The sequence below is a fragment of the Xiphophorus couchianus genome, chromosome 2, assembly GCF_001444195.1.
Source record: "Xiphophorus couchianus chromosome 2, X_couchianus-1.0, whole genome shotgun sequence".
NCBI lineage: Eukaryota > Metazoa > Chordata > Actinopteri > Cyprinodontiformes > Poeciliidae > Xiphophorus > Xiphophorus couchianus.
Genome location: NC_040229.1, coordinates 2021373 through 2046549, shown reverse-complemented (window position 1 = coordinate 2046549; position 25177 = coordinate 2021373). Strand labels below are relative to the sequence as shown.

At 36.9% G+C, this 25177-nt stretch overlaps 1 protein-coding gene across 3 annotated transcripts; it reads left to right on the top strand.

Annotated features, from left to right (window-relative positions):
* Positions 1-526: 526 nt before the first annotated feature.
* Positions 527-24033, top strand: LOC114159559 (alpha-1,6-mannosylglycoprotein 6-beta-N-acetylglucosaminyltransferase B-like). 3 transcript variants are annotated; one of them, XM_028041537.1, is made up of 18 exons: positions 527-644; positions 960-1008; positions 1692-1810; positions 4461-4587; positions 5893-6044; positions 8535-8599; positions 9592-9765; positions 9852-10019; positions 11038-11207; positions 11744-11875; positions 12001-12134; positions 14150-14283; positions 14936-15091; positions 15184-15330; positions 16824-16940; positions 17364-17438; positions 18498-18658; positions 19850-20910. In XM_028041537.1, exons 2-18 carry the CDS (start codon positions 983-985, stop codon positions 20016-20018), a joined length of 2226 nt encoding a protein of 741 aa, XP_027897338.1. In that variant the 5' UTR covers positions 527-644; positions 960-982; the 3' UTR covers positions 20019-20910. The 3 variants fall into 3 exon arrangements, with proteins under 3 accessions (XP_027897338.1, XP_027897329.1, XP_027897344.1); XM_028041528.1 differs by lacking the exon at positions 527-644 and having other exon boundaries at positions 694-1008; XM_028041543.1 differs by lacking the exons at positions 527-644; positions 16824-16940; positions 17364-17438; positions 18498-18658; positions 19850-20910 and adding an exon at positions 23880-24033 and having other exon boundaries at positions 694-1008.
* The last annotated feature ends 1144 nt before the right edge of the window (positions 24034-25177 follow it).

Here is a 25177-nt window from a genome sequence, read left to right as displayed (position 1 = left end):
CAGTCCACTTTCTATAAGTGTAGGGGCCTGGTAAAGGACCAGCAGGCATTTGGGTTTGGGGCCTTTGGTTTTTACCAGAGCAAGAGAAGTAGACAGGAGAACAAAGGAAAGTTTGAACGTTGTAATTGTTTGCTGAAAAGGAAAATAAAAGTAACCAAGACAGTCAACAAGTTTGGACATTAAACTACTTTTGCCTGCGTGAAGAATCTTGACCCCAGTGCCTCATAGTGGCTGATGGAAGTTTTATTGGATGTTTGGTTTGACAAACAATCGCCACTACAGTCGTCTTGCTTTCTGTTTTATTGCTTCATGAAGAACCAAACTCTCCATTTTAATAAGCCGAGCCTTTCGTCTCAGCATTGAGACTGAAAGACGCTGTCGTCCGCGGGCGTGGGCTCCATTGTTTCCCTGAAAGACCTAAGTGCCACTCTGGGTATTGTTTCCACTGAAGGGGAGCGTGGTTGCCATGGAAACCATAGGATGCCCTCTCATAGGCTATGGGTTAGAGAAAAGGCAGGGCCAAAGACGGAGTAAAAAAAGATTTAAAAGAAAAAAGAAGATTCTCAGACTCAGACTTGTTTTTGTTCTTTTTGTTTGTGTGTAGTTTTGTACCGACAGAATTTCTTGGACAAAGACTCAGGGAGGTGAGTGTATGTGTATGTGTAGGGGTGTGTGTGTGTGTGTATGCGTGTGTGTGTTTTGCTATTTCAGTCTTAGAAGAACAGACTGATGATAGAGAAAATTGTTTGTGTTCAGCATCTCTGACAAACAGAAAGCTGCTCGTTTGAACCGCAACTCATGGAAACACTGATCAGTTTTGTGTAATCTGGGACGCAACAGGAAAGTTTAATGGAGGGTAAAACTGTGTGAATCCAAAAACAGGACTGTGACCCTCAGCCTCAGGATTACAACTACTCAGCAGGATGAATTCAGAGACTTTTTTGTTGTTGTTTTGGCAGAGAGATTCTGGAAACAGGACGTGATGCGTGTTGCTTTGCGGCCTCAAAGGTGAGTCATTTCTTTGAACACGACCAGAACAATGGAAAAGATACAATTGGATCCCATTAAGATCTCTATTCTTCTCAAAGTTGTGTTGAGCAATATTTTTTTTAGATTTGTGAAGGTCTTTGAATCTCATCTGGTTTTTACAGAAGAGGATTAGGGCCAAATAAAGAATACATAAATAAAATACTGGCTAATTTTTTTTTCTCAATTTCCTATTTATTTCTTAGATTACTGATATTAACAGATTATTTATTCCTAAAGGTAAATTTGATTTCCAGTGGTAATATCAAAATTTTGACTTTAATTTCTCAAAATGTGACTTTTTTCCCAGAGGTTTTATTTTTTCCCCTCAGAATCTTAACTTTAGTTTCAGAATTTTGACTTTTTCCCTCATATTTCTGATATTATTGTCAAGATTCTCAGAGTTTGGATTTTTTTCTTAGAATTTTTTGATTTGATCTCAGAATTCTGAGATTAAGATGAGAATTTTTTTCTCGAAATTTTGACTTCAAAATTAGACTTCAAACTCTAATTCTGTCAATCTAAGTCAAAATCCACATAAGTAAGCAAACCTTAATCCACAGCACAGAACTTTATTTTGTATTCGGACCAAATGTGAAAAATCAGGGAGGAGTGTCAATATTTTTCTTCTAACTCTCATTTTGAGTCTGTGCTGCGCCCTCTAGTGGCTGCTTGGTGCTCTGCCTGTGCGTGTCTGTGGTCACCCTGCTGCTGCAGAGCCTCTGGGTGCCACCTGAGAGAACCAGGAGTGAAACTGCTGCTGGGAAGTCACCTGACGAGAAGAGTAACACACACCCACACCCCCGCACACACACACACACACACACACACACACACACACAACCCAAGATCAGTTGAGCAGAAAATTTGGATTTGCAGCTGAGACTTTCTAAACATACAGTATGAAATGTTTGATGTATTTTTAAACGGGCAGGAATCAAATTATCCAAACACGTGAGAAAGGAAGAGACATGTGGAGGTTCAGGGATTAAAACCGGTTCTCCGAAGTGTTAGATGAAGATTTGTACACAGTTTGCGGTGGGTCCTTACGCTCATTTATCCTCCTTCGCCTGACAGCTGTGGGTTTGTGGTCGACTCTAAACCAAAATACTGTTGTGTTGCTGAGCTGTTTCTCCAACGAGGAAAAGCATGAATGATGAAGAGCTTTGTTTTTGAAACAGAGAAATCAGTTTCTGGTGTAATGAGGACGTTTCTGATCACACTGGGGCGCTTGTCACGTCCAAATCTGGTTCATTAATTTAACAGATTAAATGTAAATCTGTTACTGTGGAAATTAATTGGTTTTATTAAAGGGGATCTTTTATATAAAATTCACATTTTGTACCTTTTTGTACTTCTATTTGTTTCTAAAAACAGACCAAGCACTTAAAAAAAAAAAAACCCTAGCAGTTTTATGGCAATAAGTTCATGTTTTTTGGTGTCTGGAAAATGTTTCAAAACCTTCTAATGTAACGTCACAAATCAATAGGCAATGTGCCGTTACCTAGCAACCAAGCAGCGTTCCAGCACATTTGGTGTGATGGAAAAATTGGTAAGCTGGTTTTACTGCTGTATATGTTGTACAATGGCTGCTGGAAAAGACAAAATGTTTTGTTGTTGACTCACTATCCAGAAACCACTTGCTGCATGCTAGTTGGTTGTGCAGGAGGCTCCACTTCGGCTTCTCAAACATGTACGGTTGTATAATTGCGCATCTGTTTGGAACCATTGTCCTGTGCAAAACGTTGAGCTGGGGTGTGTGGCCAGCAGCAGATTATTTGGATCTAAAGTGATAGAGGCCCTAAAACAGCAAAATAGGCAGAACTGAGCAGGCTAAAAGATAATTACCAAAGAATCATTTTGTGCAAAAAAATGTAATGAACATGTTTTGTATAGGCCATAAATCCATCCTAACCCGTTCAAGGAAGCATAATAGTTCACTTTAAAAAAGAAAATAAATGTTCTTTTTTAAGCTATTAAGCTCCTTAACAGGTTTAATACTTTGAATAAGACAAAACTAACTTACAAGTTATAGCAGCTTGTTTTAAGTTAATAATTCCTTAATCTTGATGAAAAACGTCTAGTTCCACTGACGCTGTTACCTAGCAACCCCAGCCAAGCCCAGCCCGTTGCCTAGCAACCTGTTCTAGTTCCATTGGCAGATTATTTCACTAATAAGACATTTTTATAAGTGGAATAATATGGTAGTGAAACTAGAACTTTTTCATCAATATTAAGGATTTTAATGAGCTCATATTTCTTGCTGAAAAGTTACTTGTAAATTAGTTTTGTCTCATTTCACTTGAAATGAGACAAAAGATATTTGCACCAGAAACTAAACGAAAACACCTGGTTAGATTTTGTGCATTTAGAGTGCGTGATCTATTTTCGGAACATTTAAAACACGATGGACTTAACATTTGAACAAACAAAATGGCTTGTGTGAGAAACTGAAACATGGTGGCCACTAGTGACTCACAATCTCTGGAAAATGATATTTGATCCAAACATTCCCGTCTTTTTCCAGTCCTATTCGACGAAATTTGTTTCTAAGAGACAGTGGAACCCACCGCTGCTCTTCGGCCACAACAACTTCGTGCTTTGAGTTGCCCACCTCAACTTGTGTACAAAGAGCCTGTCAGAAACAAGTTTGTTGGAAATTTCAGGCGACACATGAAGGAAACACTGCTACAGAAAAGACATTGATGAATGAGCTCCAATTTATCACCAAATATCCACTTTTCATTCTGTCTCTGTGAGAAATTACAAACAGATTTTTAACTTAACTTTGGTTTTTGAAATTATTTATTTCACTGAAAACTTGTCAACAAGACTTCAATGTAAAAACACAAAATCTTACCAAGTATTTTTGGTCTAGCTTCCAGTGCAGATATTTTAATACACTTAAAATAAGACAAAACTAACTTCGATGCTCCTATATTTTGATGAAAATTTACTTATAACTTAGATTTGTCTTATTTTAACTGTATTAAGCTATCTACACCAGAATTAGACCAAAAATACTTTGTAATATTTTGTGTTTTTCAGTGAATCTGTAGAATCTATTAAAAGGAACAGCAGTTACACTGCAAAAACACAAAATTTCACCAAGTATTTTTGGTCTAATTCTAGTGCAAATATCTTAGTGGGCTTGAAATAATACAAAACTATCTTTTCAGCAAATTATAGGAGCTTGTTTTAAGTAAATAATTTCTTAATATTAGTAAAAAGAAACTACTTGTCCATTGGCAGATTATTTCAGAAATGATCTGCCAGTGGAAGTAGGATCTTTTCATCAATATTAAGAGATTTTTGAATTAAAACAATATCATATTTGCTAAAACGTTACTTGTAAGTTAACTGATTTTAACTGAAAGTGTTTTTGAAGGAGTGTGTGGCATTAAATGGGAAACTGTTTGTTCTTCATATTCCAGGCGATGATTTTCGCTTCCACATGCTGGCAGTTCGACTGGAGGCCTTGAACGCTCAGGTGCAGAAACTGAGCAGTAAGACAGATAAAACCCAGACGAACAGGAATGATCTCAGTTTACTGCTGCAGAGGTACATTTGCTCTCAAAACGTCAAGAAAAGCACTTTGAAGGAACTTATGTTGTATTTAATCCTGCGCTGCACTAGATTTTGCTGTGTTTGTTTTCAAATTTTGTAGTGAAAGTTCTACTGTTATTGAGAGAAAGGTGTATATTAGCTTGATTTTTATTTTTTACTTTTTGCTTTATCACAAAAAAAAACATTTTTACTGGTTTACATGTCACAGAACGACCTGCTAACTTAATTTTATAAATCCACGTGAAGTTGTCAAAAGCTAAAGATGATTAGGAGATTGCTTGAAATTAAGTGCTACCTCCAGTGTGCACCCGTCAAAATTACATCTGACTCACAGAAAATACTTTTCTCTTAGTGATAAAACCTGATTTCCAAAGGGAGACTTCAGTCATAGTAAAGAGGTTTCATTGTTTAACTTTTTAAAGTTTAATTCAATTCATTGTGAAACAGAAGCCCCGCCTCCAGACAAATGTTGAAAAATTAAGAAGTGGGCGGGGCCAACTGACATAAAGGGGCGTGGCCAGGGGTCTGGGTGAGTGGAGTAACAGGACAAAAGACGCACTGTTGCCAACTTGGTGCTTTATTTAGTTACTTTTTCTTTAAAAAGCCACAATTATGGTGACTTTTTCTGTTATTGGAGATTTTAATGGTGACAACATGTGAAAGAATCAGTTCTGTCATGAGGGAGAAGAGAGTGTCATCATCAACCAAACTTTTCCATTGTAACCAATTGGAAAATCCACCTGCAGTAGCCACCGTTCAGCCTAAAGAGGGCAGCACTGAGACGGAATTAAGCTAATTTTCATGAAAATATCACAATCTGCATGGAAGTATATAGATAAGGATTAATTTAGACAATTTATCTGCAAAAAAAGAAAGTTATTTTGGAGTTTAATTATACTTTAAATTTGCAAATGGGCAATTATACAACCGTAGATCTTTGAAAAGCAGAAGTGGAGCCTTCTGCACAAGCAACAACAACGATGCAGCAAACTTGTGGTTTCTGGAATGGTAAGTCAAAAACAAAACACTTGTTTTTTTCCAGCAGCCATTGTACAGCTCTATTTGAGTTGCTAGGTTACCTAGGAGGGGTTGCTAGGTAACGGTTGCTAAGTGCCAGTCAAATTTTTTGAAATGGCTCATTTTCCAGATGCCAGAAAACTTGGACTTTGTTTTTTTAGCGTTTTGATCGTTTTTAGAGGCAGTTGAGACCCAAACAAACAAACGAAGCAACAAAAACTCACCATCTGTGCTACTTACGTAACTATCGACTGTTCCTGTGGGCTTCTGTCTGTCTTCCAGCTTCAGACAAGACCAGCAGGGATTGGCCCAGCTGGTGGAGACGGAGCTGCAGAAAGTGTCTCAGAGGCTCGACCAGCTCATCCTTCATCATCATCATCATCACCATCAGGCTTCCACTCCACACGTTTACATCAGACCATATAACAGCACAGGTCTGAGTCCATTCACAGTCCGGTAGATTTGATTGATTCTGATGATTAGTGCTTTATTTAGGAAACAATTAATTCATTCATTAATTCATCTAAGTAGTGTTTACTTCTACTGGTCAGAATTTGAGTGAATAAAGTGTATTTATTTACTCATAAATATTTTCAGATGTAAAATCCAAAACTGTAGAAAGCGTAAATTAAGTTTAGGTTGCATTTATAACCAGAACTTTGAGTTTTTGAAACATTTTAAGAAGGAAATGTGAAAATCTAGCTTATTTCTGTCTTACTTAATGTGAAATTTCACATTAAAATTCACCCTGAAATGTAGAAAAATATGTCCTGAAAAGTATTCATACCGCTTAAATGTTTTTATGACTTCTTAACAAAACACTCTCTGATTTATTCTGAATTTTTATGTGACAAACTAAAGCAAAACGGAGCATAAATTGTAATATAGAGGAGTTTTTATTTTACATTTTTAGAAGCAATAATTGATAAAGTGTCTGTTTATATTCACTTTTATTACTAATATAAATAAAATCAAGCCCAGCTAACATCTAACTAAACAAATACCTACAACAAGAAAATGTGTTATTTTTAAAGATCCACCATTTTATTTATATTGTTAGGTTTGAAAAGCAAAACTTTTGCAGAAAGAGAATGGATACATTTTTAGGATGCTGGTGGAAAATAATGAAAAACACAAAGTTCCCAAACTAATTACAAGAAAATAGTTTTCTTTCCTTCTGATTAATCAAAACGATTATTCTGATAAAACATTTGGCACATTCTAGTAATCGATTAATTGTTAACTGGAGCATACAGATTAAAAAAAGACTCAATTTACTGAAAAAACAAGCTGCACAAAAATCCATATTTTCCATTTAAAACTCCTCTAGTGGCAAATTTTATCTTCACCCGGTTCAAATCCTCTACAGAAAAACAGCATAATTGCATTTGAGGCAATAAAATGTGTATTTTCTTGTTTAAAAAAGGAAAATTAAGTTATTTGTTATTAATTTATTTGCATCTTTTAATGTATTTCTAATTTTGCTTAGAAAAGATTTATGTGATTAAATAAAAATACAGATTAATCGATTACTAAACAATTACTGGTTGTGGCCGTATTTAAAACAATCTGATTGATCCAGATTAAAGCTGAAATGAGACAGAAATGTTTTCTGATTTCTGAAACTTTATGTTTTTATAGTTATATTGTTATTTTAAAGTGTTGCAGCTGAGAAAATGAGCAGGTTTTTCAATAACTGTAAACATCTCAGCAGTAGGTTTAAACCCAAAAGAAAACTCACTTTATAGCCTGGGGACAGGTTTGCCACAGCGTATGAACGAGGGGTCAAAGGTCAGTGGACTCAGGTGGCGTTTTAAGATGAAATCCTGAAATAGACATTTAAAATGTCCCAAAGCAGAAAAAAAGTTTAACCAAACACCTGCTGCCCTGCTGAGACTCAGACTTTTACCCAGAGTTTGGTCATAATTTATTATGTTTATTTGTACCTTTAGGAGTATTTTCACTAGTACTCCATAATACTTTTACTTGAGTAACTTTATTATGAAGTATCGCTACTTTTACATGAGTAAAATTTCTGGATTTTCTACCCACTGAATGATAAACAAACACATTTATCCAGAATTTCACCTGTTTTTGTTAAAGTTTCATATGTCTTATATTGAAAAAAAATAATTTGGAAAATGTTTCTTTTGCTTTATTTTGTAGGGCCACAGTAAGAAAATATATTTTCCTAATACTTATTTTCTAATTATGTTACTTATATGAATTATTTCTAATTTCATCCTTAAAATACCAACATTTCCACATAACTTTACGTCTTTCATTAGTTACATCCAGTGATGTAAGTTTTAAATAGTAAATGATGTTTTGATCAGTTACTCTGTACTTCAGTCGAGTTTTTACCAAATACTTTTTAACTTCTTGGATGGATACTTTTTACTTTTACTTGAGTAAGAACATGTTGAAGTTTTGCTACTTTAACTAGAATATAGTTTTATTCTGATTAATATGTGAGCGTGCAGAGCAGAAACTTGCATCCCGCATATATTACCTCAAACCTATAAAAAAAGTAAAAAAAACACCGGATTACCCAGGATTCCTTTCACCAGCTCGTCCACTCGTACTTTTGTTTCTCCAATAAGGAATGTCCCGCCTCTACTGGTTTTCTTATCGTTTTTCTTTAGTTTTAAGACGTTTCTTTACAGAGTCACAGTTGTGTGTTTTGGCTGTAGCTCTCAGTGTAAATGGTGATGTTTGGTAAGAAGCAGGTGTGTGTGTGTGTGTGTGTGTGTGTGTGTGTGTGTGTTGATTGACGTTGGCTGGAGATGCTGGGCGGTTTACGGGAAAGCGGTTCTGATGCCAGTCACAGACATGGCAGCGCTAATGCACTTCTCATTCAGGACGTTGTTTATCAAAGTTAAAGCAATCGCACAATGTTGCTTTTGTTCCCGTCTTCCCTGCAGGACTTAATGAGAAGTGTGAGGTGCCGACAGATCCGGCTTACCCAGTGTGTGCAGAGAAGGTGGAGGTGAGAGGCTGTAAAACATTTACTCTGCATGTGCAGAATGTTGTAGTAAAAGTGTTTATTTTATCATTTTGAAGTTTGGACAACCATAATCAACACAGTTTTTACATTTCGTCACATTACAGCCACAATTTTTATTGGGATTTTATGTGGCAGATCAACACAAAGTGAACTGTGAACAAATGTTTTTTAATCTTTTTTTTATATCTGGGAAAATTTGCTGGACTGAATTTATAAAACACTTTTTCACTCAAAGCGTTTCTCACTACATTCATCTATGAATGCCAGAGATTCAAACTAAACATTTAATTAACAAGTTAATTAGTGAATTAAATAAACTAAATATTCAGCTCTTTAAATGTGCGGTGAGCTAATTATTTAGTTCGTAAATAAATTTATAGTTTAGCTTTGGGCTAAATATTTAACTTGGTAGAAAAAAATTAGTTAGCAAGTGAAATATTTAGCTTCAAACTACATACTTAGATTGAAGCTATTTATTTCATTGGCCAAATAAATATTTAATTTTGGTGCTAAATATTTAGTTTGAGGCAAATGTTCATCTTGCTAAGTATATATTTAATTTGAAGCTAAGTATTTAGCTTGCCAGCTAACTATTTTGCTTGGAGCTAAATATTTAGTTGTAATGTTGGACAATCCGCTTTAGTTCCAATCTTCCATGAAATCTGACCAATTTCCCAGTCCTTGCTGAACAGGAATATCCCCACATCATGCTGCTGCCACTACCATGTTTTGCTTTCGGCAGCATTCATTGTTTTGCATACAATCCTCATAGTTAGAACTTCCCCTCGTTGCAGAAGTATTTGAAACAATGTAAACAATCCAGATAAAAGCTGATACAATTCTTTATCCGATTAATCATCAAATGATTAAAATAATCGCTAGTAGCAATCGTATCTTTGCTTGTAAAAACAATATTTGCTTGTAAAAACAAAATGCAAACATTTAATTCAGCCTTTTTAATGTGTCTGTGGCAGTTCCTGAGAGCGCGGTGGCAGTCAGACCCCTGTTACGCTTTTTACAGGGTGGATGGCTCCACCTGCTCCATTTTGGTGTACCTGAGTCAGGTGGAAGACTTTTGCCCAACCCAACCTGGGCGGAACCACACAGCAGCATCATGGCGTCACAAAACTCCTTCTTATACAAAGCAGGTATTTCTATTCAAGCTATGATTCAGTTTACAGGTTCATAGAAGATATGGAGATTTTTGTGTCTTTTTTGGTTTGGTAATTTGCAGGCTTTCTTACGGGACTCTCTCAGTCCGCTCTATGAGGTGATTAGCAGCAGCAGCAGTCCGGCGGTGAAGTTCATCCGGTCCAGAGTGGAGAGGATGTCTGAAAGTTGGATTTGGGCCGGGAGAGGAATGAAGCCGAACAGGAACAAGACGGTCTCACCTCAGATGAAGGTGCAGTTTTCCTCAAACCCTCGGGCGAAAAAAAGGCAATTCTTTAACTTACCATCCATAAACGATAGCCGCGCTGCCGCGATAGAACGACTCGGTTAACTAAATGAAACCTGGAGATGTAGACATTATTCATTTAGTGCAGCGAGCCACAGCAAGCAGGAAAATAACGCAGAAAACTCGTTTAAGAGCAACTCAAAAAAAAACCAACAAAAAAAGGCTTTAGCTGGAACGCCAACATGCAGAAGCATTATCTGACGCTGCAGCAAAATCGCCAAGTCTTGACTGGTCCACAGTAATAAAAAGGTTACGCTACACGCAGACTCGTTTCCATAGCAACTGACTGACAACAGCTCCAATAGCATATCAGGATTCAACACAAAAAACAGTCAAACATTTCCCACATACAGAACAGAACATTCAGTCCGTTACAATTTTATGTTTTCAGGCTTGATGTTTGTTTTGTGATTATTAATAAGTGATTGTGGTGGTACATTAGCTATGCTGCTATTAGCTAAGCTAACACAGCAGTGGTTGATGAGCTATGGTGCTATTAGCTAAGCTAACACAGCGGTGGTTGATGAGCTGTGCTGCTATTAGCTAAACTAACACAGTGGTGGTTGAGTAGCTAATTTAAACACCTGCTGTACTGATGATCTGTCACAGAGCAGGTGTGTGCCTTTCTTTTATTTTTTATTTTTTAATTGACAGAAAATTCTGCAGCACATCTACATGTTAAGTTGTCAAAGTCAAGCTAGCATAACTGACCTACGTCCCTCTCTTGCTATTTTTGTAATTAAAACTTGGAATGCCATTGTCTTAGACCTTGTTATTACTAATTGTTGACAGTTAGTAGTAAAGAACTGTGTACCTTTTTTCTTCTGTATATCAGGCGTACATTTAAGATTTAGCAGCTAAAACCAATGTTGTCCTTCAACACACAGAACATCTTTAAAGCACAATAGGAGGAACCGTAACTGTACAGAGGGATCTTTGGTACCATGACTATTCCTTTCCGTAGGTGCTGCTTCATCTGGGCGCTCTGGCTGGAGATGTTGGTCAGCGTTTTGAAGCAATGGTGGACCGAGGCGGTCCTCTTGGAGAACTGGTCCAGTGGGCCGACCTGAGCGCCTGTCTGACCATCCTGGGACACAACTTGACCTTCAGCACCTCAAAGCGTCAACTACACAGGTCACACTCTGCAAACACGACATGACCATCTTCTTGTAGTTAGCGCCCACCGCTTGAGAAAATGAGCTAAAATTGAAGCTAAGTTTTAGTATCAATATGGTTGAAGTTAGCCCTTCAGCATTAGCTTCAGCTGAAAAGCATGTTGGTGTGGTACTTTAGCAGAACTAATGAATATGATTAATGCTATAGGGTTAGCGCCACTAACTTTTTAGCTCGCGGTGCCCATCAATGCCTTTTGCCAAAGCTTTGTTTTTATAACTGTATTTAGTATCTATATTTATTTTAAAGTAATCCTCTGTAGATCTGAAACATAAAAAGGGCCTCACAGGTTTGTCTGATTAAATAACAACGTTGTGCTCTGCAGTTATTTTTTGATTATCTTTATCTACAATATTTGTGTATGTGTATTAGCAACAAGAACATTGTCTGTCTCACTTTTTAGACTTTTTTAATAAATCAGTTTGCTTTTCCACATCCTGGAAATGTCTGAACTACACAACATTAATGGTGTCGTTCCTTTGCTGTGACTCGTCCAGACTGATAGGTGCAGCTCCAGGTCAGGGCAGCTGTCCAATCCAGAGACCTCTCACCTTTGACCTCATCTATACAGATTACCATGGGCTTGCTCACCTCCGCAGAGCTATGGGACTGGCTTTCCAGCATTACCAGTATGAACCCAGTCTTCTCACCACAAAATTAGACACCGTATTAGCAGCCTGTTAGTCTTTTGGTGTGTGATAGGTTTAAAATAGATGGTTTTGAAATATAAATAACTGCTTATGTACCATACCAGGTGTCGTTTCAGGATCCTGGATTCATTCGGCACAGAGCCAGCCTTTAACTTGGCCAGTTATGCACATCTTCATGGATATAAAACCCTGTGGGGCAGCTGGGGGCTCCAACCTCTGCAGTATATGACCATGTTCCGTAAGTTAGCATCTCTGAGACAAATGAGGGCCAAACACTCACAGACTGCGGCTTTTATTAATGAGTGACAAGAAGAAATTCATTGTTAAAGGAAAGCTGTAGGAAGTTCTCAGTGGTGGCTATACTTATGCTAATGCGCTAACAGTGGAGCTAATTTTTAGTTTAGCTCTTTTGCTAACTTTGAAAACGTTTAGCGCACTTAGCTTCCCCCAAATTAATTTTCCTCAGGTTCTCTCTCTCTTTGTTCTACAATAACAAGAAAATAATCAATTGCTGAATGAAAAGCTACAGGAAGGTCTCAGTTCACTTCTAGTAAAGTACTTAGATAGGAACTATTTTTTCATTTGGCTTCTTTGCTGACGTTGAACACATTCAGCACACTTAGCCCCCTTTAAATTAATCTTGTTCTCACATTCTGTCTCTTTTCTTCCTCCCCAATAGCAAGAAAATAATCAATTGCTGAATAAAAGCTATAAAATATTCTCAGTACACTTCTACTGAAGTGCTTATAATGGAGCTAACTTTTAGTTTGGCTCTTTTGTTAACTTTGAAACATTTAGCATTTTTAACTTTTTCCTTAATTAATTTTTCCTCCCGCTCTCTCTTGTTACCAGTGACTTTATTATTGACAAGAAACATTGTTTTCTTTCTACAGTGCCACTGTGCACAACTTTTTGATGGTCTTAAAGTACAAATTAAACACATTGATGCTACAAAACGTGAAAACATTTAAGGGGACATAAATACTTTTACAAGGGCTGTTCTTCTGTTTATCTTCCTATGATGCATTTCACTGAAAACTTTCATTCCGACACTTCTGCCCATCATCATTCCCAACCTGCCAGAGGATGGAGACAAGCTGGAAGCAGTGAGTCGAGGGCCGCCTCTTCATTTGTCAAACTGGAACGCTCTGCTTATTTATCCTGTGGAGCGGGAAGAGAGAAGGCTGCTTGTTAAGGATGTGAAAGAAAAAGAAAGAAAACACAGAGTGATAATAAAAAACAAAAAAAAAAAAACAGAAATTTTGCTTCGCAGAAAGCCAGAAAAAGATAAACAGAATCAGAAAACCAAAGTTTCCCCTTTCTTTTTCGTTCCATAACAACCTTTGACCCTGACAAGTGTCGGAGATAAGTGGAGTTAAAAAAGGTCCAGCAGGAACTTTTGTTTTGGATGAATACTCCTACCCTTCCTGGCGAACTCTGTGTAAAGTAAATACTCATCTCCAACGCCTTTGCTGCCTGTCCAAACACAGCCTGCGCTTGGATTCAAAGCTCAGATGATTAATGCTGCAACGTTCGCTTCCAACAGATTATCAATTTAAACTCTCCTTCGCTTGATGCCGCAGTAAACACTGTCACTAATGCCGTTTTATGCAGTCAGATTATTTTTTTTATGGTTTCTGTTTAACATTTTTATTCTTGTTGTTTTGGTTTTTAAGCACCGAGTTCAAAGCGAGTAAATACAAGAAATATCCAAATAATTACTTTTCAGACGTCGACTTGTTAGTAAATAGATTCCAATAAAAATTTTGCTTTTCTTTGAAATTGGTGAAGAAACTGTTGGCCTGGTAAAGATTAACACTTTACTTTCTGAATTTATTTAGTTATAGAAAATGAATTTTGTCTGTCAATGAGTTGCTAAATGTGAAATTGCTAGGTTGAATGTAAAACGTTTTGGCACTAGGATGAGGAGTTTTTTGTTTTTTTGTCCGTATCGAAATTAGTCTATTAGTACAATAGAAACACGGGTCACGTGTTCCAAACCCGGATGTTGACGCTGACACAAGCCACGAAGAAGAAAGCAACAGGAAGTAGTTAGAGGATAACGGCGCTGTATGTTTTTTTAAATGACTTATGTTGTATACAAGCTTATTCACATGTGATTTCAGTTGTGTTTTTTATTTAACAGAAGCACCGCAATTACGAAATTGTGTTTTTTCGGTAGTAGCGGGATACTGACAAAGTTTTGCGCACATTTATGATAGAAATGAAGTGACCGTTTCCTGTCATCCTCAGCTCATACTCCCGATAATTCCTTCCTGGGCTTCGTTGGTGAAGATGCGGTAAAGACGAGCGACGAGTTTAAGCCAGAAATCTACAAGAAAGACAACATAGCAGTCGTCTACGGCAAACAGGAATACATGTGGCAGGTAAAAGGATTTTTGGTTGCTATTTACTCTAATATTCAGGAAAATTATGCGGTGTAAAAAATCTATATTTTTTGTCCCGCATTTTAGAAAGTGCAGCTCTTGTACTTTTTGATAATTAAGGCTGGGAGATGATGAAAGCCAAGCATTCGATCTTTCAGAAAAATTTGTCAGCTAATCAACGGAAAACACCTGAAAAGGTTTCCTGAGACTAAATCAGTTGTCAAGCAACTAATAAATGCAATATTTGAACGTTTTCTGCGTTCAGTGAATACTACTAATATTAAATATTCAACACTCAAGTAATTTGGCACTATACACATAAAACCTGATTTGATTTGACGGATAAAATAACATTCAAAGGGGATCTATTTTTGCAAAATTCATATTTTACAAATTTTTGTACTTTCATTTGTGTTTAAAAGTCATTTTCTGGTAGTAAGTTAATGTTTTTGGTGTCTGGAAAATGAGCCTTTTCAAAAACCTCCTGACTGTCATATTTACCAGGCACTGCGCTGTTGTCTAGCAACTCAAGCTCCATCCCTTTCGATCAGCTGGTTTTACAGTGGTACAATGGCTGCTGTAAAAGACTAAGTGTTTTGTTTGTTTGATTGTTAAATCTGAATTTCTGGAGTGTAAATCTGAATTTCTGCAGGGTAAATCTGATTATCTGGAGGTGATCAGCCAGGAACTGGAGATCCACGGCACAGTCTACCAGCCTTCAGGACGCGCCTCCAGTCTTCCCGGTTTCGTCAAAAACCATGGACTTTTGTCTCAGGAAAACTTCCTGCAGCTTCTCCGCAGAGCAAAGGTCAGATAAAAGAAAAAAAACACATATTCCATACAAATAGTATTTGTAAAATCAAAAAAATACCAGTGCAGGAGTTTTGCTGCCCCCTGCAGGTGTTTGTGGGTCTCGGGTTTCCCTACGAGGGTCCGGCTCCGGTTGAGGCCGTCGCTCTGGGCTGCATGTTTCTCCAGCCGCGGTTTGACCCGCCACACTCGTCCCACAACGACGTCTTCTACAAAGGCAAGCCCACAACGAGACAGGTAGGTCAAAAACCCAGAGGAAAAACTTTGATTCAGTTCTTAAAGGGGCAGGATCATGTAAAATTCACTTTTTTAAACTTTACTTCATGTTATAAAACAAACCTGGAGTTTTACTTTGACTTGTTCATGCTTGTTTGAGAGATCCTTTAATCTCCATGGCAACCATTAAGCATTTAAAAACGCAAAGGTAGACTTAACTCCATTCTTGAGGCCAGGCTCCTCCCCCTCAGCTCCTTCAGACTAGCCAGCAGCATTTAGCAAACACCTGGTGAAACATATGAGCTCGTTATTGTAGAAAATGTTGTTAAAGGGATAATAGAGGAGAAATGTTGTGATGACTTCCTGAAGACAAAGTTTCAGAAAAAGCAAGAGTTTCTTAAACAGACAGAAGCCCAATTCCAATGCATTAAAATGCAAAGTCACTTCTTTCTGTCATATGTGATATATATACCATTTTTATAACACTTGAAGTTATTATAGTTACTTATTTGTGCTATGAAATGGAACCATGTGCCTTTTTAAATGTAAATATATTTGGTAAATATGGCAACCTCAGACTCTTGGCTAGAAGCTGATAAAAAACCTTTTGAGCATTTGAGTTGAGCACAAACATTAGGGCTGCAGGACATGCATCATTGACCAGAAACTTTTATCAAAATGGCATTGTATAGAGCTCTGGTAGTGCCAAACAATCTTGACTATATATTTATATATGTTTGGTTTTTTTTCAGTAAAATGTGCCTAAATTTCTTCTTTAATACATTGGATTTCCAAAAAATACACTTCAGTTGGAGTCAAATATAACAATTTGTTATTATTTCATCATAATTTGATTTTAAAAAATGAATTTAAAAAAACTATTTTTTAAAATTTTTAAATTTTCGGAGATGAAACAACCAAGCCCCCCCACCACCCCCAAATTCAGACCTTTCTTGCCAAAATTCTGATTTTAAAAAGATTTAAGTTCTGAGAAAAAAAAAAGATTTTTTTTTTTTTTTTCAGTGGCCCTAATTTTCTTCCCTAATTTTTTTTTTTAAGTTTTGGAAGCAAAAGCAAAGGAAACCCCCAGTTTTGTAGATGGGCCAACCTGGGCCAAAGGGTTTATTTTTTCAGTAAAACTTCTGTAAATTTACGTTGTTCACTTCAGCTGCCTCAATATTTGCACAGGTAATGTTCACAGGTGGATCTATGGTTTCTGAAAACTTTTAGCCTTATTCATAATATTTCTAAAAAGTTTATATGATGTATAATGCAAACAAAATTCTGGTGAGAAACAAAAAAAATCCAAATCTAATTATCTTATGTCCCATCCTCATTTTCTTTAGTATGGTGCCAAAATTTTTAAAATAAAAGTTTGCTGAGAAAAACAAAATTATATTTGGTTATGTTATTTTAAACACTTCAGAAAACCCAAAAGACAACAGAATTTTAAACTGTAAATATGAATTAGTTTGGACGTTTTGGTAAAAACGGTGAATAACTTTGAATGCCAGATTACTTCACAGCACCCGTATTCTGAGCGTTTCGTCGGTAAACCGTTCGTTTGGACTGTGGACATGAACAACCGAACGGACATCAGGGAAGCAGTCGAGTCGATCCTAAAAACGAAGGTAACAAAGAGTTCACTGAACAAACATTATAGTTCACAGTTCAGCAGCTAAAGAGTTCATTATGAATTACTTTAAGGTTTTTTAAAATAAAATCTTTGAAAACATCTAAATTATGACTCCATTGTGCTTCCATATGTTTAAATTTGTTTAATTAACCCCTTTTCTGCTTGCTGTTTTTATCTCCATAAAGCTTTTATAATTTTTCTTTAGTATTCTTTAAACTGTCAGAAAGCAAAATGGTTCTGAAAATGTGGCTAAGGCGAATATAAATCAATGTACTACGTTCTAGTATTTGTCTTTTTACCATTAGTTTGATATTTTGTAGTTTTATTGCTGCCGTTGCTTTGAGTTAGCAAACAATAACCTTTGTTTTTGTTTTGGTCCAGTCATCCCACGTAAAGGTGTGTTTACGTGTTTTTCCAGGTGAAGCCTTTCACGCCTCCAGAGTTCACCTGCTTGGGAATGTTGGAGCGAATGCGCCGTTACGTCACTCATCAGGTACAGAAACAACTATTCACCTGGAAATTCAGGTTTTTGTTGTTAGAAATCAACAATTTTAGGTCAGTTTTAGCTTTCTTATCACAGAGTTTGTACGTTGTTCGAAACTCTTGAAAACTGGATTTATTTCTGTATGAAATCTTGTGAAATGTTTGATATTTGTTCAGCAAAGTTTTGTGATAAAGTGCATTTTAATGTTTGATTAAAAGCATTTTTGCACATTTTGAAACATTAACTATAGTAGAAACCAGATATTTTCATACAGTAAATACAAAGACAGGTATTTTTTTCTTGCTGTTTAAAGGTAAATTATATGACAAAGTATTAGGGCCATGCTAAGAAAAAATAAGACTATGTAAATAAAGTTGAAATAATATTGAATAAAGTCATAATAATACGACAATAAATTCATCATATTTTAAGAGTAAAATCTGAATATTATGACTTTATTCTTGTAATTTTATTTTATTTTTTAGTTTTATTTTAAATAATCTGATAGAAGTATCAAAATCACTTCTCTTTGTTAAAAGCCAGAAAACTTAACAAAAAACGTTTTTTAGAAATTATTTTTGTGACTTTTCCATTTTGTTTAAACATTTAATTTGAACTGGAAAGTTATTTAGCTTTACAGCATTTGTTTGGATTTTAATGAAATTAATATTTATTATTCCTAATTTCTCAATGATTTTTTGTTCTTTGTAATTGAAAAGAAGTTTTTTATATTTAATATGTTAAATTTAGGTATTTAGGTTTTTTTGTGTTAAATTTGTGTTTTTTTCTCAGACGTTTCAAAACAACATTTTAGTTAATATTTAAATAATATCACAAGGCATTATTAATAGCAGTAGTAAATTAATTGAAACAGTTTTTTTTAGTTCATTTGTATTGTTTTTATATGTAAATTTGGTTCTGGAAACGTTTGAAAACTGACCTTGAAAGTGCTTGAATTAACAAATGTTTCCAGCTTTCTCATTAACTGCAAAACAACTGAATATCCCCTAGACCTTGTTCAACTAAAGCTATAAAAATGACTAAATGCTCCTGTTCTATCATCGTCAGAACTTCTGTGGTAACTCCACGGCTGTGTGGGAACCAGAACCGGTTCTGAGGGTTCTTCTGGGTCCACTGGGTCAGTCCTGCGTGGATGTGTGTCAGCGCTCCGCCCTCACCTGTGACCCGGCTCTCTTTCACCGCTTCAACACCCCCGACACGTTCACCAGGTGAGGAGTTTCACTGCATGGGGTGTCCAAAGTGCGGGTTGGGGGCCATTTGTGGCCCTTTAACTGAATTTGCGCGGTCCCCAAACTGCAATTTTAGAATGATATAAAAATGCACAAAAGGAAATGGAGACTTTTTATTTTAATAAGGGTAAAAAAAATTTTAAAATGGAAAACGCTAACAACAACACAACTTAACTGATCGGGTCGAGGTTCTGGAGCCGGAGTCACATCATCGTAGAGCAAAAAACTTTTTAATCAAAAACGTGAGTTTTGCTCAAAATTGGCATGTTTCCATCAAGCAAGTTTATCTTCGTAGTTTCAATTTGCTCAACTACAGGCACAAACAACACGATGCATGTTATGGTTTACATCCAGACAATACAAGACGCTTCTTTTCCTCGCCGTCCGCAGCTGCGCGGTAGAACCATTAACTAAATGCAACCTGCAGATGAAGGCATTATTAATTTAAGGAAATGTGACACAGCATTGCCTTAAACGCTGAAATAACGCAGAAAAACCATTGAAGAACAACTCAAAACCACTTTTTTTCTCACTCTCTGTGTCCGCTATGCTACACACAGACTCGTTGCCATAGCAACTGACAACAGCATCACTTTATGGTTCAGGATTCAACACCAAAAAACACTCAAATATTTCCCACACAAAGAACAGAACATTGAGTTTTTAGACTTGATGGTTATTTTGCGATTATTAATAAGTGATCGCTGTGGTAGATTAGCTATACCGCTGCTATTAGCTAAGCTAACTAACACAGCTAGTCAGTTGATCAACTAATTTAAACACCCACTCTACTGATGATCTGTCAGAGTTGGTGTTTGGGTCGCCTTTTCTTTTTTTTTTTTAACCAAACTGAAACACACCGAATTCTGCAGCACATACAAATGTTAAGGCTGTCATAGTCAAGCTAGCATAACTGACCTACTTCCCTCTCCGTCACTTAATCTTAAAATTTAAACCTTCTCCTGACCTTTTCTTGTTGTCGTATTGACAATCAGTAGCAAAGCACCGTATTCATTTTTCTTTTGTACATCATGCATATATTTAAGATTTAGCATGTTATGTTGACAACTTAACAGCTAAAACCAATGCTAGTCATTGTCGACAAGCAGCTGACGATGAAAGAAATCAGGATGGAGCAGAAATACTGAAGAACTTTTGTTTGTTTCTCAGGATTGGACTAGGCTGCTCCAGCATGGTGCAGGAGGTCAATCATTTGTTTCCGTCTTACAGCCCTTGGGGTCGGCTGTGCGGCCTTCAGCAGGAGCCTCTGCTGTTCAGCTGCGCCGGATCGGACTCGTCACATCGCAGACTATGTCCCTGTAGAAGCCACCGTGAATAAGCCTGGGCTTTGATTAGGACTTTGAAAGAACTCAGGAAAAATCGTCAGCCAAAGGGAATTCTGACTAAGATTTAGAGATTCTGTCAGTATCTATCTGGAGGCTGGATTTGACCAAATCAGGTAAAGGGTCTTACACTCGCTGTTAATACTCAGGAAGCAGATTTTTAATCAATGTATGTAAGTTTTCTATAAGTTTTCAAAACATGTTCATTACATTTTTTGCCCCAAATTATTCTTAGATAATGAGATTTTAATCCGGTCAGCTCTACCTATTTTGAGGTGTTTTAGGGCTCTGTCACTTTAAATCCAAATAAGCTGCTCCCGGCCACACCCCCAACTCGGCAATGGCTGAAAACAGATGTGCAGTTGTACAACCATACATCTCTGAAAAGCAGAAGTAGAGCCTCCTGCGCAACCAACATGAATGCAGCAAGTGATTTTTAAGCGTGTTTTCAGACCTGATAGTCTGGTAGACTCGCTTCGATTTGGGACCAAAATTACAACATCTGTTACATTTTCGGTTCTCATTTACTCCACTGTGTCAAACCAACCGAATCCTCTGTTAAACCTGTTCCTCTCCTGGCCAGTGGAGGCGCTGCACCAAGAACCACTGAAGCAAATGACACAAATACCTCTGAGCAACTTCCTTCTTTACAAAATATAAACAAAAATGGAGTGGCTTCAGATTTTAGCAGTTGGAGAATTTCTCTTCACAAGTGCATTTGAACTGACCAGAGTTTGGTTTTATTTTTGGTCCAATTTTCCGCTCACAACTCCCCGAACGAACCAGACTTTCTACGCAAACGGATTAAAGCAGATTAAACAGGGCTGGTGTGAATGCAGCCTAAATTGTATGTCAAAATTAAAACAGCAGCCATTGTACAGTGCTAGGGGTGTGGATTTATTGTATTGTTTATCAATTATTGTGATAAATTTCTCATGATAAAAATGTTGATTTATTGTCATAATAAAACCTCCTGAAACTGTCCATGTTGTTGGGATTGTTTTTTTTATTTTCTTCACTGCTTTTGCAATGAGAGGATAAATAAATATCAATAAATTTGAACATATGATTAAATTACAGTTTCCGTGTGCAGTTTAGTGATACAAATCACACTTCCTCTTTATGTGGCTACTGTCCTAAAGAAGCGGATTAAAAATAGGAATGCTTTTCAAAGAGCAGTTTCTGGCCAGGATTTGCTGCGACAAACAGTCACAGACGTACAGTTACCAAAAAATGACGTAATAAATAGTTATTATTGTGATGTTTTATCGTTATCGCCATAGTACCACAAAATATCACAATAAAACTTTAAGTCCGAGTCTCTCACCCCCAGAACGTGCATATAACAGCGCAACTAGCAGACCAAATGTGCTTCAGTTCCACTTGGGTTGCTAGGTAACGGGCAGGGCTTGGTTGTGGTTGCTAGGCAACAGCGCAGCGCCCTTCTAATGTGAATTAAAGGGGCAGTGTCATGTGTTTTCTAGGCACATGTAGCACCATTTTATAGCACAATAAAGGAGCTATGTTAACTTCATTTGTTAAAGAAATGCTGTAGACTGCAAAAACACAAAATCTTACCAAGTAATTTTGTTCTGGTTTTTAGTGCAAATATCTTAGGACACTTGAAATAAAAAAATAGAAAAACTAACTTAAAAGTAATTTTTCAGCAAGATATAGAGACTTCTTTAAATCAATATTTCCTTAGTATTGATGAAAAAGTGCTACTTTCTTTGGCAGATAAATTAACTTAAAACATGGAAAAAATATCTTGAAATAAGTGAAATAATCTTCCAGTGGAACTTATTTTTATCAGTATTCAGGAATTAGTTACTTAAAGTAATGTACTGGTAAGTTAGTTTTGTCATATTTCAAATGTACTAAGATATTTTTACTGGAAACTAGACCAAAAATACATGGTAAAATTTTGTTTTTTGCAGTGTATATATCAAATGTGACCTAAAACAAATTTTACTTTCCAATTTAACACTTAAAATTGGGTTTTAGAAGCAGTACTGCCTTTAAAGTTGGTGAAATTTGAAAATTTTTCACAGCTAAGTAGTTGGTTGTTCACTCTGATTGTGTCAGTCGGTTTTTCCGTTGTAGCGGATTCGGTTTCCTGCCGGCCTCAAAGGAGATCGGCTGACAGGCTAAACGATGAGGCTTGTTATCCGAGTGAATCACGGATAACCTTTGGATATCTTCGAGAGGTTGCAGCCATGTGACAATGATTATATTGTCATGAAAGCCAACGGTTCCCAACCATGTTTAACTTTCTAAACCCCAGAGGTCGGTTTGAGTCCAAGTCCCCTGCTAGGAGGCAGAAAGGCTGATTGTGTGTATTTCCAGCACCTATTTAAAAGTCAAGAGGTGACAGCACAAATTATGCTTTCTTGAGTTATCGAACTAGAAATAATTCAGATCATAACAAATTACTTATTTTGCTCACGTATTATCCCTGATTATGACCTGCAGCTTCCAGGGTCTTCTCCAATAAGTGGAAACATGCAACCTTTATTCTAGTTGTACTGGAATTTAATTTTGTTTTTTTAAAGTGAGCATTTCCTTAGTAACAGGGATTTTCTTATCCTCAATAACATCAACAAGAACAAAGGCTGTGTCAGTGATGGGCTGCTGCGCTACATGGCACAACTGTTAGGAAACATAGGTCCAAAAAAATCCCAAAAACTGCATTTATTTTAGGTGTGGGAGTTTTGTTTTCACTTGGAAACGACTCTGATTAATGCTGACTGGCAGAAAAAGACGCATTTTCTGTCTCATTTCACTCCATGTAACCAAAATATGTCGTCGCTCAGGAATTAGGGCTCTCAGTGTCGCGTCAGCTGGGTGAAACGGTGAAAACATTATTTCAGATAACCTCCGGAGAATCTGGGGATTTTCTTTGGCTGCGTCAGAAGCGAACGTTGCCCGAACTTCTGAAGCTCCAGAGACAGCAGAGTTTAGTTTAAGCTGTGGGAAGAAAAAAGGGAAATCTGGCTCCAGGAGATTCCTCTAGAACTGGGTTTTTTGGCAGAAATAATGTGTCACTTTCAGATGAGTCATATGAGTTACACGCTTTGTGCCATATAAAGGCTGTGGCTCTTTTCCCAGGGATTGATAGCAGAAAGTTCAAACTAAGGGTTCAAAACCAGTTCCAACCACAACGGCGGAGAACCTTCTGAGATAATCTCAGATTTGAGGGAAAAAAAATTTAATTTTTTGAGCTTTTTCTAGCAGAATTTCAATTTTTAAACTTCAAAAGGTTTTCTAGAAAACTTTTGAGATTAATCTCAAAAATTATTTTTTTTCTAGGGAATTTTCAAACTGTTGAAACTCAGAAATTTTCTTGTTTCTTTTCTCAAAAGCTTCTGAGATAAATCTCAAAATGTAATTTTTTCTAGCAAATTTTTGACTTTTGAAATTCAAAAATTTTGAAGGTTTTTTAAAGAAAATTTCAGAAATTAAGTTAAAATTTTCTGAGAGTTTTGGCAGAAATGTACTCTTTTCAAAATGTTCTTTTTTTTTTTTTTTAGCAAATCTTCAACTTTGAAAATTTCCTATTTTTTCTAAAAAAATCTGAGATTACTAAAAAAAAATTTGAGTGTTTTTCTAACAACTTTTCGACTTTTCAGATTCAGACATTTCCATGTTTTTTATTTTAAAAAAAAGAAGTTTTTTTGCCAGAAATGTACTCCTCTTTTCAAAGTTTTTTTTCTTTAAAATTTTCAACTTTTCAAGCTCAGAAAATTCATTGTTTTTCTGGAGTTTTTTGGTCATTTTTGCTACTCTTTAAAAAAATACATATATATTTATCTCCTTATATTGGCCCAAATATACCGTCGTACATACCTACTTTACAGAAGGAGCGACGGTGTCATCAAGGGGTTGCTGAACTCCAGTCCTGGAGAAATGTCATCCTCCGACCTCTAAGTGCTTCCTGTCTTCACCTGAACCAACTGAATGACTCGTTATGAGACCTGCAGAGCTGAGTGACTGAATGAGGGAATCGAACTGTTTCATTCAGGTATGTTGGGGGACGTTGCAGGTCTTGGGCATCCCTGGTGTAAGATGTGTTTCCTCTGACTGTTGCTGTAAAACGCGTCTACATACCTCTGTTGACCACATTCCTAAATACGGCTGAACCGCCTGACCCAAAGACAACAATAAGCCCCACCACTTCACAGCAACATGCTGTAAACATGGAGGACTCTAAACACGGCTCATCGGACAGGAAATCTGTCACTGATGCCCAAACAGCGTGAGACCAAAACAGTTTATCTGTGCCAACTTTAAATACAGCCTTTATTTGGCAGGTGCATGCAAAGTTCTGACTATTTTAAGCAAAATCTTTACCAAAGTCGCATCAAATTATCTTAAGAAGGTGTCCTACTGTTATTCCTGATCTATTTATTCAGCCAAAGTTTTGAGACTGACAGAAATTTTGATTTTCACAAACTAAGCATATGGCGAGTTTAAAGCTGCAGTACGTAACCTTTATTAAAAAGGTTCTGATGGAATGTCATGAAACATAACCTGTAAAAAAACAAACTTCCTCTTTGCTGTATGCTACGCTGCAGCTAGCATAGCCTGCTGTGAATGAACCAATACAGTTGTCAAATTTTATTGACATCTATGTTAGTTTAGTTTACAAAACAACCAAGTAAATCAGCGCTTCAGATGAAGTAATCACATATTCAGTTCTGTAAGACATCCATCCATCCATCCATCCATCCATCCATTTTCTGTTCACCCTTGTCCCTAATGGGGTCGGGAGGGTTGCTGGTGCCCATCTCCAGCTACGTTCCAGGCGGGAGGCGGGGTCACCCTGGACAGGTCGCCAGTCTGTCGCAGGGCAACACAGAGACATACAGGACAAACAACCATTCACACACAACACACACCTAGGGAGAATTTAGATAGACCAATTAACCTAACAGTCATGTTTTTGGACTGTGGGAGGAAGCCGGAGTACCCGGAGAGAACCCACGCATGCACAGGGAGAACATGCAAACTCCATGCAGAAAGACCCCGGCCGGGAATCGAACCCAGGACCTTCTTACCCTCTGTAAGACATAAGGGTAAGAATTAGACAAACAACTGCTAGGAAATCATAACTTAGAGCGATTACAGTTAGCTTGTAAAGTATAGAAAAGAGTGG

Excerpts from the sequence above, each read along its gene's own strand:
- LOC114159559 (XM_028041537.1), top strand. The coding sequence starts at position 983 with ATGCGTGTTGCTTTGCGGCCTCAAAG. Across the intron at positions 4,588-5,892 it reads CTCAGTTTACTGCTGCAGAG|CTTCAGACAAGACCAGCAGG; the intron begins GTACATTTGCTC and ends TCTGTCTTCCAG. Across the intron at positions 12,135-14,149 it reads GCAGTATATGACCATGTTCC|CTCATACTCCCGATAATTCC; the intron begins GTAAGTTAGCAT and ends TGTCATCCTCAG.